The 12,312-nt window shown below is 52.5% G+C and overlaps 2 protein-coding genes across 2 annotated transcripts; one reads left to right on the top strand and one right to left on the bottom strand.

Moving 5' to 3' along the window:
* Positions 1-5,635: 5,635 nt before the first annotated feature.
* On the top strand, positions 5,636-6,920 carry NECHADRAFT_16652 (uncharacterized protein; the record flags this gene model as incomplete). Its single annotated transcript, XM_003044136.1, has 5 exons — positions 5,636-5,803; positions 6,016-6,345; positions 6,404-6,568; positions 6,637-6,740; positions 6,797-6,920. Coding segments are annotated over 5 exons (891 nt in total), but the record flags the coding sequence as incomplete, so codon positions are not given.
* A 2,570-nt stretch (positions 6,921-9,490) lies between these two features.
* Positions 9,491-12,109, bottom strand: NECHADRAFT_55320 (uncharacterized protein; the record flags this gene model as incomplete). The annotated part of the gene is made up of 1 exon (XM_003044093.1): positions 9,491-12,109. The coding sequence occupies one exon, from the start codon at positions 12,107-12,109 to the stop codon at positions 9,491-9,493; it is 2,619 nt and encodes an 872-aa protein (XP_003044139.1).
* Positions 12,110-12,312: the final 203 nt, after the last annotated feature.

Genomic DNA, 12,312 nt, shown 5'->3' with positions numbered 1-12,312 from the left:
GGGTCCCGCAGGCGATCGGCATTCACACGCCCTGGGCCGGGCTCCACAGCGCGTTAGTTGTACCCGATGTTGGGGAGGAATGACGCTAGTTTCTGTATGAGGAGCGGGGGTGTTGAGTTGTCGTTTGAGCGGGAACGTGCGTATCAGCTTCGTTCGCCGCCGGAGTGCAGAAATGGAGTGACAGATCATTTCATGAAAGGAACCCCCGCAGCCAACAAACGTTCTTTAAATGTTGGAACTCCAGCCAAATAGACGGGCGAGTCTTCATACTACGCTGTGCCATGCCGCGGCAGCATTTCCGGGGGTGCGACTGTGAATGTGGCCAATCCGGAGCAGATCTCGATGGATGGCCCAGAAGACCCAAAGTAGCAAAAATGTAGCATGTCTCATTGTGAGCGACCATGGTCAATTGAAGGTCAACTAGATACAGCACGTACAGTACGGAGGTCTCTCTCAAAAGTTTTGTCCTGCCAAGACGCTAATTAGCGCCACAAGAAGCCACACAAAAGCAAAAAAAATGCGGTGAAGGGCCCCCCCGGCTATTTTCTATGGTGATCTTCTTCATCAGCTTTCTCTTCGATTTCTAACAGTTTTCTAGGTCCCTAGCTATGGCCCCAAATACCGATATCGCGACCCGTGCCTTCGTCGTCGCCCTCAGGGCACCTTGCGGCGGCAAGACCACTGCAGAAGTCGCTGCTATAGCCGGCCTTTCAACCCGTCAAGTCAACCGTATCTATGCTCGTGCGATTGAACGAGGGTTTGACCCTAACTTGCGGCCACTTGTTATCCGTGACGAATATCTCTGTGATGCTCATCGACCCGGCCGGCCACCGAAGCAGACAGAAGAGGCCAAGAAGGAGGTTATCTTGAAGGTTCGGCGTGACCGCTACGGAAGGGAAAAGTCATGTGCTGATATCGCTGGCGAGCTTAGCTCTCAGGGCTTCGATCTCTCGGCTATGACGGTTTGGAGGATTCTGCGAAAAGCTGGCTTCCGGAAGACCAAGCCGACGAGGAAGCCTGGGTTGACGAAGAAGATGAGAAGAGAACGCCTTGCTTGGTGTATCGCCCATAAAGACTGGACCCTCGAGGACTGGAAGAATGTGATTTGGTCTGACGAGACCTCTGTTATCTTGCTCCATCGCCGAGGAGGCTATCGTGTGTGGCGACGAGTCGAGGAACGGTTTTCCCGCAGCTGTATTCGTGAGAGATGGAAAGGGGCCAGCGAGTTCATGTTCTGGGGCGCCTTTTCCTATGAGAAGAAGGGTCCTTGTCATTGCTGGGGCCCAGAGACCGCCAAAGAGAGGAAGGAAGCGCAGTTATTAATTGACGCTCTGAATGAGGAGTTAGAGCCGATTATGAAGGAGGAGTGGGAGTTGAGTAATGGTATGAGGAGGCTAGGGCTCCGTAACCTGCCCGGCAAGAAGCCTACGTGGAAGTGGAAGAAGGAGACCGGCAAGCTGACGAGAGGCTCGGGCAACGGCATCGACTGGTGGAGGTATCAGCAGACTATCTTGGTGCCGAAGATGCTTCCTTTTGCAAAGGAATGTCAGCTCGAGAGGCCGGGCACGGTTGTTCAAGAAGATAAGGCACCATCACACGCACACCACGCTCAACAACGGATATATGATCTTCACGAGGTCCGCCGGCTTCTTTGGTGTGGCAACTCGCCGGATTTAAATGCAATCGAGCCAACCTGGGCTTATTTGAAGAGGGTAACTACGAAGAAAGGTGCCCCGAGGAACCGGGCTGAAGCTATTCGTGCCTGGGAGGCCGCTTGGGAGGAGCTGCCGCAAGAGAAGATCCAAGCCTGGATAGAGAGAATACCGGTCCATGTGCAGAAAATCATTGAGCTTGAAGGAGGAAATGAGTATAAAGAAGGCCGGGAATAACCTCATAGTAATTAGCCGTGGTTTTGCTATTTCCGATTTGTGGCGTTTTTAGCGTGAGGACAAAACTTTTGAGAGAGACGTCTGTAAAGAGCACAGCGATTTGAAAGGCAGGGCCCACACAGTGTCACTATCAAGGTTCCAAACACAGTATACATTTAAGAACGGCTTCGACGACTTTTAGAGTAATACTTGGCCGTAAGCAAGGGGGGTACTTCAGCGGCTCGGGCAAGGTACTGTGTTTGATGACTCACACTGTCTACGGGCACGAATTTGATAGGACGCTGGCTATACTTCCTAGTACCAAAGAGTACCTCTGCCATCCAGCCTGTAATGGACCTCACGCCTGATATCGCTGACCTTTCAGTTCCGTTTTGTCGCTATGGCCGCTTACAAAGTAGATCTCTGTACCCGAAAGTCTTGACGCGCGACTTTATAAAGAGACTTTTAGTGCAAAGAGGCAGATGCCCGTGCTCTCAACTGTAGCGCGAAGAGATCAAAAATCAGTCTGCCCCAAGGGTAAATATACGCATCACGTGCTGGCGCACGTGATACCCTTTACGCGTGTCAAGGTCCTGGCTACGAACGGCCAAAATAGACTGTTTTTCCAGCGAACGGAGAGAGAAAAAAAGTGGAAGCTTATTGGGGCGAGCGGATTGGGTGGTCTCGAATCGCAGTCTCAGCACGGCGGCTGCTTTAGACAAGTAGGCCGAAGGTCATTTTTAGGCCGTCGTCTGAAATGAAGATACACCGCCGCCGAAGTCCAATTTACACCGCCCTACAAGATACCTAGTCAAGCACCACTGTCCTTTCCGCCTCATTGTCAAGTGTCCTAAAATGGCTCGCGATCTCACTATATATACCTCCTCGGGCTTGGTCCCTAACATTCGCTGCCTCTCCTTAGAGTGTATCCGAGGATGAATGCGAATTCGTCGTGATTTCGAATTCAAGGCATGTCGAATGACTTTTCACGAGTTTGACTAGCTGAATGATGGAAGAAATGAAAATCAACAATACGCGAAGTCTACCTTGATTCCCTTGTCAGGAGTACACACTCCTCGCTTAGTTCCTCCTGTTGATTGAGGTTAGACAACGAGCCATCCAGCTCACTCACTACACAGGTAAGGTCTTGTGCTTACCCCTTAGCGCGGTTGGGGAGGGGAGTGAGGGAATCACTTGGTTTATCTTCAAGAAGCACACGCCTTGTATTCTTTCACTCTCGCCAGTCAAGCCTTCGGATCAAGGGATACGAGGTTTGGAATATGTTTACTTCGGCTTGGGAGGGATCTAATTAGGTTGATCTTTTGACTTCCTGGACGCCTTTGTATATGCCGTATTTTTTTCTTTTTTTTCCCCTTTGATCGTTGGAAAAGGAAACTATCCTCTAGGCCCTCTTCTACAGCATCTCAGCTTTCATTGCCACCATTTGCGAAAGCGAGACGAGAGACGTAACCAAGAGGACACTCCTTTCTCTCAGTTAGTGGCCAGTGCCATGACTCGGAACAATTAGACTTGTTAGAGGGCAATCCATCATCCATAATCACGTTGCGCACGTCAACACGACAAAAAGGACTATCCCTTCAATTGTCGAGGAGCTCCGGTCGGGTCACGGCAGGGGGGGGCAGCCAATAAAAATGCATCGGATCAACGGTACCTGGCCCCCCACCTATTTTAGCCTACGGGAGAAGTACCAGCAATCTCTCGAGTTACAAATTGCTACATCACACTGCTCACATCCCCAAACTGTCTGGCGCCTCCTTTTATTACCACTGACCGGCGCCAACGGCCTCCTTGAGCTTCTTGACCTTGGCTGCCCTAATTGAAGCCCCTGGATTGACTGCCTCTGTAGGTAGTGATGAAGGTATCGGTTGGGAAGTCGTTACTTAATTAAGAATGGTTTGTATGAGGATTTAGGTGGTATTGATTAATGACGCATCGTGTGGTTCCCCTCATGTACCTCCTTGTTGACAGGGGTAGTGTGGGGCGGGGTACTCGCCGGAGCTCCTCGACAATTGAAGGGATAGGACATCTTACCAAGTCCTGGCATCTTTGACGCCGGGGCGGCTGGCTTCGCTCATTAGTCTTCTGCAACCTTACCGATCCGAGCATCGAGATACAAAACCACACGAGTAAGTACAAGGCACCAAGTTCCCCCGAAAGCCCCCGAATAGGGAAGATTCAAACCTATCGTTATGGCAGTCTCTTCGTAACTGAAAAGTCACAAATTGAATCAGAGGTGCTGTTCAAACTTGTCCGTCTTCCAGTGAGTCTTCCAACATTACTAGGTGGCAGAACTCATGACCAGACCGTCTCTGTTCGAGCGCCTCGGTGGGAACCCCGGATGCAGGTACGTAGCCGGATTTGCGAAGCCGATCGACCTCGTACTTCAAGACGCTCTCATGGACGGTACCGTTAGGACGGGGCAGGATCATGTACTTGCGTCGTAGAGTTAGCTCTGGGAAACGCAAACAGCTTGCCTCCATGTCATGTACTAACGTCGTTGAGTTGATAACGAGCTGCAGACGACCCAGGCTTCCAGATAATCCATTCTTCTCGAGCAATTCCTTGTCATAAAGCTCGAGGAAGAGATCGTCGTCTTCGCCCTGACCGCAAAGCCGCAGGCCCTCAGAGGAGACGCGCAACTTGTATTTCTCTTTCCCAAAGGCGGAAACGAGAGATACCTAACCAATCGGCGTCCATGTAGACAGAAATTTGCAACCGATTGAATTCTTCTGGAAGGGCTAAGGGCTACCGGTAGTAACGTGAGGTTGTTCGCCTGAACTCCTCTTTTCGTCTAGAAGGCACAGAGAACTCATGACCCGGTAGTGACGGCATTTATCTTCTGCATCACCTTTCGAAAGGCTTACGTGCTTACGTAGCGACAAAGAGGGTCTCCCTCCATCACGCGGCGATCAGTCGATGGGAAAGTACGATTCTAATAACTTTCAGCAGCTTGCGAGACGTACCGTCCGAAGCTCGATTTTGGACTTGCCCACGCTGGAAGCGTAGTCAGTTCGGTATTTCTGCGTGCTGATGACTCAGTACCCACAGATGATTGTAGGGCTATTGCCGACAATCACGTAGATCGTCATTGTGATAGTCCAAGTCCCTTGGCTGACAGAAGCTGCAGAATGCATTTTCGAAGAAAGGAAAGCATATACATAGCCAATCGTAAGCAAAAGGCTATCTAAGTCTTGAAGTGCTCGTGCGAGTCAGGTTGAGTACCCGCTGGATATTTATGTTAACATCGATATGAGGTGAAGTAGATACGACTGAGCTTTGAGAAGCCGACAGACTTACATTTGTCCCAGCATACCACCCTTGGTGGAACAAAGAAAGATCATTCAGGGACGATTTCCTGAATCCTTTGGCATGACCGATGCAGTTTTTATTGAGCAATCCCTCACCTGGGGATCGGGTAGTCGATCAAAGCCGCTTGGCCACCTCGCTGCAAATGTAACGTATCTCCAAACCATGTGGCGAGGTTTCTAAGAGTGAGAGTAGGGCATCAATCGAGGACTTATCAGGCAACTGTTAATGGACAGAGTAATGAGACAGCGAGCCCACGTCCTCTCGGGTAAGTCCCTGGTTGCTAGGGCGGGACGCGAAAGTGATCAGGATACCTACAGTGATCTACAAGAAAAGTACGGATATGAGAGAAAATATTGTCCGTCTGGGTGTTTCCGTCAATCCCAACCCCTGATCATCATCAGACATCGACCCTAACATCTACAAGACCATCGAAAGCCAAGGCCAAGAACCCGCATCTCAAGATTGTCGTTGCCCTCGGGGGTTGGACCTTCAGCGACCCCGGCCCTTGGCAAGATATCTCCCCTTCGCTCACCTCCAAGAAGGAGAATAGGGCCACCTTGATCAACAACCTTTTGGGATATCTTTCCCAGTATGGCTACAACGGTGTCGGTAAAGTATCATATATTGTCATGTCACGGGGGATTCTGACCTGATGCTAATTGATTGCTCTTCGCAGATTTCGGTGAGTGTTGCATTTGCGGGCCGTTCATATCCTGCCCCTGTTAGTTTGGTCTCAGGTCTTTTCACTCTAACCGTGCGCAAAAAGAGTGACGTCTCTGGAGATCGAATTAAGCCTATGAGTATCCTGTGCAGAAAGAGTACTGGCATTGTCACCGACTGGGAATGTCCCAGCGCTGACGACCGCGGCGGCTCAGACAGGGATGGTAAGAACTACGTGGATCTCATGAAAGAGCTGCGGGAGGCCATCAACACGAGCGGCCGCGACTACATTGTCACCTTTACCGCGCCCTCTTCATACTGGTACCTTCGCCATTTCGATCTTAAAGGCATGGAGGCCCATGTTGATTGGATTAACCTCGTGTCCTATGACTTGCACGGCGTCTGGGACAGCGATAACCCCATCGGAAACCAGGTTCTGTCTCATACCAACCTGACCAAAATAGACTACGCCTTGGACCTGATAAGTGTCACTGGAACACTTGGCAACTATCTAGCACCTTTGACTGACACACGAACTCTATCAGTTCTGGCGCGTTGGTGTTGAGCCTTCTAGCATCGTACTAGGCTTGGGCTTCTACGGTCGATCCTTGGAGCTCGAATCTGCCTCGTGCTGGAAGCCCGGCTGTGCCTTCCAGGGCCCTGGTTCACCCGGTCGCTGCTCTAACGCGGCTGGAATTCTCTCATATCCGGTAAGCAAGCATGAAACCACTCAAGTAGAGAAAAAGAACAGTATCTCTTACTAGTTTCTGTCAAATAGAGATCATGGAAACAGGTACCGGACAAAACCGGCCGAACACCCTATTTTGACGAGGCCGCCGCCGCCGCTCGATACATGGTCTACGACGGCCACAGCTGGATCTCGTGAGTTCAATACTGAGCCATACGAAGCATCATCTTTGCTGACCATATCTCTCCAGCTTCGACGATGCCGAGACTTTCCAAATGAAGATCGATTATGCCAGAAAAATGAGTCTTCATGGTCTCATGATCTGGGCTATCGATCTCGACACCCCAAATCTCGAGGTCCCGAGGGCTATATCCAAGGGCGAGCTTATCGGGCACACCCAGGCTCCTTTCTCGCTGGTGGACCTCGAGCGCGTCTTCCCTGCTGAAATGCTCCCCCCTGAGGATGCCGAGACCAACTATGCTCTCATCAACTTTGGAGGCAATGCCGATGCTGGTGAGACCGATCCCAGCCAGACTTGCTTTGGCTTCGTCCTCGTCACCGGCGACTCGCACGCGGTTTTGTCGCTCAAGAAGCGCGAGGACGAGCCTGAGCCTCTGGTCTTCCTCGACTGCCCTCCGGACGTACTCGAACGGCCCAAGAACGAGACCCAGACAGCCACAGTTGTGTCTGAGCGAGGACGTTGAGGATGCTTCTGGGTCATGGAGGGAGGTGTTGGGAGCACTATTGTTGAGATGCCCGATAATGTGGGTTGGACACTTCAAATTCCGTTTCCTGGCCTATCTTGCTGACGCTCACTTGTATAGTGCGCTCCCAACTCCTTAGCCCGAGCCATTTCCTGAAAGAATCTGATGGTCGGCAACTATCCATCAGCCTCCGCCTGTTCTGCTCTTACTAAACTCTTTTGCAGATCAAAGCGTGCCATCTGTCCACTCGCCCGGAGCTGCTACGTCAAAGGTCTTTGACTTCGCCTTCGACATGAACTTGAACCGCACACAACGGGATGCTGGAAACACCAAGATCCGCATCGACTACTCCAACGTCTGAGGCTACTGGATCGCCGCTGTCGACTCTCCAGGCATCCAGTCAGGTGAGTCCCGCAGATCGCACAGCGATTCTTCGCCGAGCGCCAGGCCGACTGGCGGACCATGTACAAGAATGCCGAAACGCACAACGACGAAGGCAAAAGGCACCCGGACGAGGGGGTCGACACTCCCCCCTTCTGGACAGTGAGTTTGATGGAGAGGACTACGAGCTTGGCTTTGGAGCCCATGTCGGGGCAAGTTCAAAGCCAATCTTACCTACGGCTTCTCCATGATTGTAAGTCGCAAGGCCCATACCTAGCACTGACTGCCTGCTCGCTGATCTAATGGGACAACACAGGCCTCAATGGACAACGTGTTCAACGTCAAACAAGCCAACGGCTGGCCCAACGTAGAGGGAGAGTCTGGCCTGGCCTTTTCCGTTGGAGGAAGGCCAGAAAGGGCAACCCAGCATCCACCCAGATCAAGCCCATCAATCTCAAGGGCCACACGCTGCAACCAACCGACGAAACTTGGATGACCTTACAGCCGTACTACAAGACCGACTACATGCTTGAATCCCTCAACGACACCGATGCGAGCGCCGCCAGCCCCAGCGCGCCCTACTTTGACGGAAAGCTCAGCACCCGCATCAAGTCCGACTTGGAGGCTTCAACGTCAACTTCCCGCCCAACCCGGAGAACAAGCTGGGCACCAGGAACGTCGAGCGCGACGACAACAGGTTCTCCATAGATAACCACAACGTCATCTACAACTCCGGGGGCGATGGCGGCAGGTTTGAGCTGAGCATCGACTTGAAGTTCGGTCTCAAGCTCAGCCTAGGGTTGTCCAGCGACCTTCGCCTCTTTGAGGTTGACATTGTCGATAGTTCCTTTGTTCAGGTGTCATGGTTGAGAGAGTGTTGGTTAACGGGAACAGATGATGGACTACAGCACGTTCACGGAGTGGACCTTGTTCCCCTCCCCAGACCTTGCTCCTGCGATGTGTATGAACACTACCGTTACGTTAGTCCCTACATCCGTCCTTGTATCTGGGTGGCTGGGTACGATATACTGAAAGGCCATGATGCTAACTCAAATCTGCAAAGAACCCTCGGAATGAAAGACTATAAAATGGATGATGAGTAAGTCTCTCAGAGTTCCTCAAGTCCCGACCAACCGATGAAGGTCTCCATGTTTGGCGGCAAGCAGTCCACAGCTCTCGACACATACGCAGGAATGACGGCGGAGCAGCAACGGAGATTCTTGTTTAAGCATTTCGATTCATCGACTCATTGGATGGCTGTGCCTTGCCCTGACGTGTAGACACCTATTGCAAGTTTCATCACTCGTGAGAATCCGGGTGCCGTCAGTGCACAAGCACAGATTACTCCCACCATCAACCTGCGACGAAATATTTCACCTTTTCAGGCAGCTAGCACCTTGAGACAATCGCGGCCGCCTCGATCGACATATCGGCCTTTGTTGCGACTGCCTGAGATACCAAATGAGGCGAAGAGGATTTTGGAGAACCCATAGAAAGAAGTATCTGAAGAAGGGGGTGACACCTGAAATATGGAAAAGCGTGGTAAAGTCTTGGTATGTCGCATTTAATTTCCAATGTCCGGAGTGCTGGTGCAAGGAGAGATACGCTCGTCGAGGCTCCAAAGGAAAAGACTAGATGCAATGGCCGAGAGGTAGTGAGACGCCAGAATCGCCCATCGCATCCAATGGAGGTACAATGCTTTGGGTCTCACGTTATCATCTATTCCAGACCCATCTTCTGGTCTTGACTGACAATGTTGAAAGAGTAGGGCAAGGAAAAAAAAAACGGTGGCGAGAAGATCACTCTAGGGCCGGAAATGCTGGATATGAACCTCCTGTTTCATGATGCTACTCACTATATTATGGCTTGTGAATATTACGCTCCCCGAATACTGTTTTCAACATCCCAATGTCCTCGGAGAATGCCTGGCTGACTTGACCTCGATCGCTTGATTTCTCCGCCGACTTGCTGCGATCCATCGTCTCTGGCTTCCATCTTCGCTTGTTCGGCACCAACTGAGCCAACGGACGTCGAGGTGGCTCCAGCAGCAAGGCTCTTTCAAAGTCAATCATCATGACTCCATTGATCTCCGCATTGAACAGCATGTTTGCCCTTCGTACATCCTTGTGGATTACTCCCTGTTGATGCATTGCGCGCAACGACCGCATCGCCTTCCCTTCGAGCTGTTCCTCCGCACCACCCACAATCCCTGTCGGATCAAGGTCATCTCCTCCCCACGATAGAAAGGTCATGTGTATCACATAGACTCGGTGGTCATAGTAATAAATCCTGTTCATCGATCGGAGGTCGATGGCCCCGAGGAACACGGGCACATGTCTACCTTGGATGGGCTGCAGACGTTCGTAAACCGCCGCCTCATGCTCAAGGTCTTTGGCAAATGCCCGAACCGTGCCCTTGCTGACGAAGGTATAGCCATACGCAAGCAAGGTCACTTTGAACAGTACGCCGCGCGCACCACCGTGCCCCAACGGCATGATCCCGTCGTCTAATGACCGTTTTAGCTGCTCCCAGAGAAGCTCAAGGAATTCAGCGTGATCGATTGGATGACGGGCACAGGCGCGGCTCGGGCCACGGCAGTGGCTGCGGTGATTATTGGGCTGCCTGCTGTGAAGTGACATGTTCGGGCATCTTGGGTCGAGGACACCGCCCTTGACGAGCCCTAAAAGGCACTTTTGGGTGCAGTACGGCCTGTCTTGTTCGTTGTCGTTGCTTGCTCCTCTTCCTCCTCCTCCTCCTCCGCCCCGCGGCCGTTGCGCCAGAATTCGCTGACTGCGTCGAGTTCCCTGACCTCCCTGGCCTTCTGACCCTCCTCGACGTGCCCGCCGCTCTGTCGGGCTCGGCGTGTCTGGCAAATCCCGTGCTGACTCGTCATCAGATGATTCTCCTGGATCCCTTTGTGCATGTTCCTTCACGGGCTCATCCCCCACACGTCGCCGTCTCTTTCCTCGGAGAAGGTAAGGAGATCGGTCGATACCCTCGTAAGCTTCCGCTTGGTAACCGGGTGAACTCTTCGGCGCATGTCGTTCGTCCTCCGGAATCGATCGTAGCGTCGTCTCGAAATCTTCCATCCACGTCTTCAATTTTTCAGTAGCTTGGCGGCGCTCATCTTGCCCACGCATCCGTCGTTCACCCGGCGGACCAAGAGCCATGAGACTAAAGGCCAGATACTGACCCACTGCCGTGCACAAGTGAAAATGGTTAGGATGGGCTGACACCTCGGCATCCGGCTCTGCTAGGTGATAGAGAAGCGTCTCAGGCTCCCGCCAGTCGATCTTGAGGAACACTATCGCCTCGCCCGTGGTCAATAGACCATACTCGAGTCCGCCCTCGATCATGTAGTGGTAGGTCTGCGTGATGGCGGCTGCAGTCAGCCTCTCCGCATGATACTGGAAACGCGCATCCGGGTCCACGGACGTCGGTATCGTCTTCCGGTTGACCACGTCCTTGTAAATATTCATTGGGCGTAGACCGAGACGAAGGTGCGGCGCGGTCAGTTTGTGAGGCGGCTTGTACTCGGAAATGTAGATCATCGTACGTCTCGTCGAGCCTGCGTTGTCGGATCGGTAGATGCAGATCTGATCGGGTCGTAGCTGGTTGAGATCGAGTCGGTGGTCCGGAGTAGAAGGTGGTGTCGATGGAGTGTCGCGGTCGACGACCTCCTCGGCCATGTCGCTGATGGCATGCGGATGGTTCTCGAAAATGATGCCGTTTCCTAGATGAAATGCACTTCTGACCTCTTCCACCTCTTTGAGCTGGTCCATGACGGTTTTGACTGGATCCTCGACGCTGTTGTGCAGGAAGTACTCGAGCGTCTTCTCGTCTGCTATCTTGCGCTTCGAGATCCTGTTTCCTAAGCCGGCGAGGAAGGATCGGTTCTCAAAAACACGACTATCGGTAGGGAAGGTGTCGTAGAGCGTGCCGAATGTGATCCTCTGTTGTTGAAGAAAGTCGGGCCATGGTCGGAGATTTGTGGGACACCATTTGTTTCGCGGATTGGTGATGGGACCCTTCGAGGTCAATTTCGGGTTCAGTTCAATGGTGAAGCTGGAGAATACAAGGGAATGGCAGGCAGCGATGTATTCGTCGAGTGTCGTAGGCTGAGTTTGTTGCTCTGACGCTTCGGCGCGTTGCTGTTCCCTTTCAGCGCGCTGTCGCTCCTCCTGTCGTTCTCTCTCTGCCTCCTCGGCGCGCTGTCGTTCCTTCTGTCGTTCTTTCTCTGCCCCCTCGGCGCGCTGTCGCTCCTCCTGTCGTTCTCTCTCTGCCTCCTCGGCGCGCTGTCGCTCCTCCTGTCGTTCTCTCTCTGCCTCCTCGGCGCGTTGTCGCTCCTTCTGTCGTTCTTTCTCTGCCTCCTCGGCGCGTTGTCGCTCCTTCTGTCGTTCTTTCTCTGCTGCATCGGCGCGTTGTTCCGCCTCTTGCAGGAGTCTCGTCAGCTCTTCTACACTCCTTGATCCATCCATGATGCGTAGGCTTGATGTCGTTGCGAGAATCGATTCAGAAGGACACTTGCATCGCAACCCACATGTTTTGAAGTTAAAAGAGTGGAGCCGCATTACGTTGCGAGGGGTTACTCGACGGATCTATGGTAGGAGTCGGGTCTCGGATTTCACTTGTGTTCGAATGGGTTCAGCCAATAAGACCACGCCTGGGACGAACAGCACCC

The sequence above is a fragment of the Fusarium vanettenii genome (assembly GCF_000151355.1).
Source record: "Fusarium vanettenii 77-13-4 chromosome 14 genomic scaffold NECHAsca_24_chr14_5_0, whole genome shotgun sequence".
Lineage (NCBI taxonomy): Eukaryota > Fungi > Ascomycota > Sordariomycetes > Hypocreales > Nectriaceae > Fusarium > Fusarium vanettenii.
Note: the sequence above shows the minus strand (reverse complement) of the source record. Positions and strands in the feature narration are given on the sequence as shown.